Source organism: Octopus bimaculoides, chromosome 11 (assembly GCF_001194135.2).
Source record: "Octopus bimaculoides isolate UCB-OBI-ISO-001 chromosome 11, ASM119413v2, whole genome shotgun sequence".
Classification (NCBI taxonomy): domain Eukaryota; kingdom Metazoa; phylum Mollusca; class Cephalopoda; order Octopoda; family Octopodidae; genus Octopus; species Octopus bimaculoides.
This window is the reverse complement of record NC_068991.1, coordinates 20,757,251-20,758,851: the sequence shown is the minus strand read 5'-3', so window position 1 is coordinate 20,758,851 and position 1,601 is coordinate 20,757,251. Positions and strand designations below refer to the sequence as shown.

The 1,601-nt window shown below is 38.4% G+C and overlaps 1 protein-coding gene across 5 annotated transcripts in view; it reads left to right on the top strand.

The window, feature by feature from the left end:
* The window catches only part of LOC106869305 (thyroid receptor-interacting protein 11), a 214,951-nt gene that overhangs the window by 141,177 nt on the left and 72,173 nt on the right, over window positions 1-1,601 (top strand). For 4 of the 5 annotated variants that reach the window (XM_052971565.1, XM_052971566.1, XM_052971569.1 and 1 more), the window contains one exon: window positions 51-257. The exons of the other annotated variant lie outside the window; for it this stretch is intronic. In XM_052971565.1, coding sequence (XP_052827525.1) covers window positions 51-257 — 207 coding nt within the window. The remainder of the gene's footprint in view (window positions 1-50; window positions 258-1,601) is intronic. 5 annotated transcript variants of the gene reach the window in all.

Genomic DNA, 1,601 nt, shown 5'->3' with positions numbered 1-1,601 from the left:
ACACACATATATATATATATATATACATACATATAATCTTTGTCTTAAAGGCTGAGTATTTACTAGACAAAGCTGCTGCCAGCTTGTATCCGCTAAAAATGGGTTATCTGCGTGAACCACGCTCTATGAACAGTGATGAGGAAGATGCTAGCAGCGACTTCAGCGTTGACATTGAGAAGTTTGACCGGCAGGTGGCCCTGCTCACACAGGCCAATGCCGATTTGGAAAGGGAGAGAGAGTACCTGCTCCAAGAAAAGGTTTGCATGACCCTTGGCTACTGTTGTCCATTTGTGTCACTTCCCGCCTTGTCTTGCCTTGCTGTTTTGCCTTACTCTTCTGGTGCCTTTTTCACATGTTTAGACATTTGTTGTGATAGTAGCTTGTTGATGTTTGGGGGCCATGTTTTTTTTCTTTTTCTTTTTTAACTTTTATTACTATTGTTCTTTCCACTCTCTGTGTATTTCTTCTTGCTTGCTTTAGTTTGGTTTCCAAAATATGGCAGAACCTACATACCATCACCAAATCCTTTTCCATTTGAACCTGTTCACCTGTACTGTATATATATATATATATATATTCAATATTAACAGTTTTGTATTAGAAAACCAATAGAATTTATACAAGGCTGTAAAAGAAGTGCTCAAACTAGTTGAGACAAAAGTACAAAGTTAATTGCAGATGACCTAATAGTTTTATTCTGCAATTAACTTTGTGTATATATATATATATATATATATATATATATATACGAGGGGTACCCAAAAGTAACCAGGAATATTTTCTGTGGGACAAGCCCATTATAGCTCAGGCTTCCACTGCTAGATGCAACCCTTTGGCAACCTTGATGCAACCATCTGGCATCAGTCTGCTGACTGGTGTTGTTGGCTGATGTCATACTGCCATGTGGTGCATCTTTATTTTGCAGTGCTTCTCCCCTATTTGTCGATTTTTTGCAATGGCTGAAATGAAGGAACAATATACTTCCATGAAATTCATGTTTTCTACTGGGGAAAACGGTGGCCAAAGCAGATGTCATGCTTCTAACAGCTTACAAGGATATTGTACCATGAGTAAAACACGAGTTTATGAGTGGTTTTCGCACTTTAGGAATGGTCATTTGTCATTTGAAGACCGATCTCATCAAGGACAACTGTCGACATACCAAATGAATGTAAACATCATGAAAAATCATTAAGTGATCTTGGAGGACCGTTACCAAACAATTGATAAACTTGTTGATATGATTGGTGTGTTCTGGAGCTGCTGCCAATGAATTCTGTGTGAGGAATTGCGAATGAAAAGATTTGCAGCAAAATTTGTGCCTTGCTTGCTTATGGAAGATCAAAATCAGTCACAACTGAATGCATGTTGTGAACATGAAAGAACAATTGGAAGTTGATCTGGACCTTTTTTTTGAAAGTCATCACTGGTGACAAATGCTGGTGCTATGGAATTTTCAGGTGTGGAAGAGGTGAAGGAAAACACGACGGAGGTGTTAAAACGTATTACATCGCAAGAGTTCCAGCTTTGCTTCGAATAGTGGAAAACGCGTCTGGACTGATGCATTGCTTCAAATGAAGAATACTTTGAAGGTGATAAAA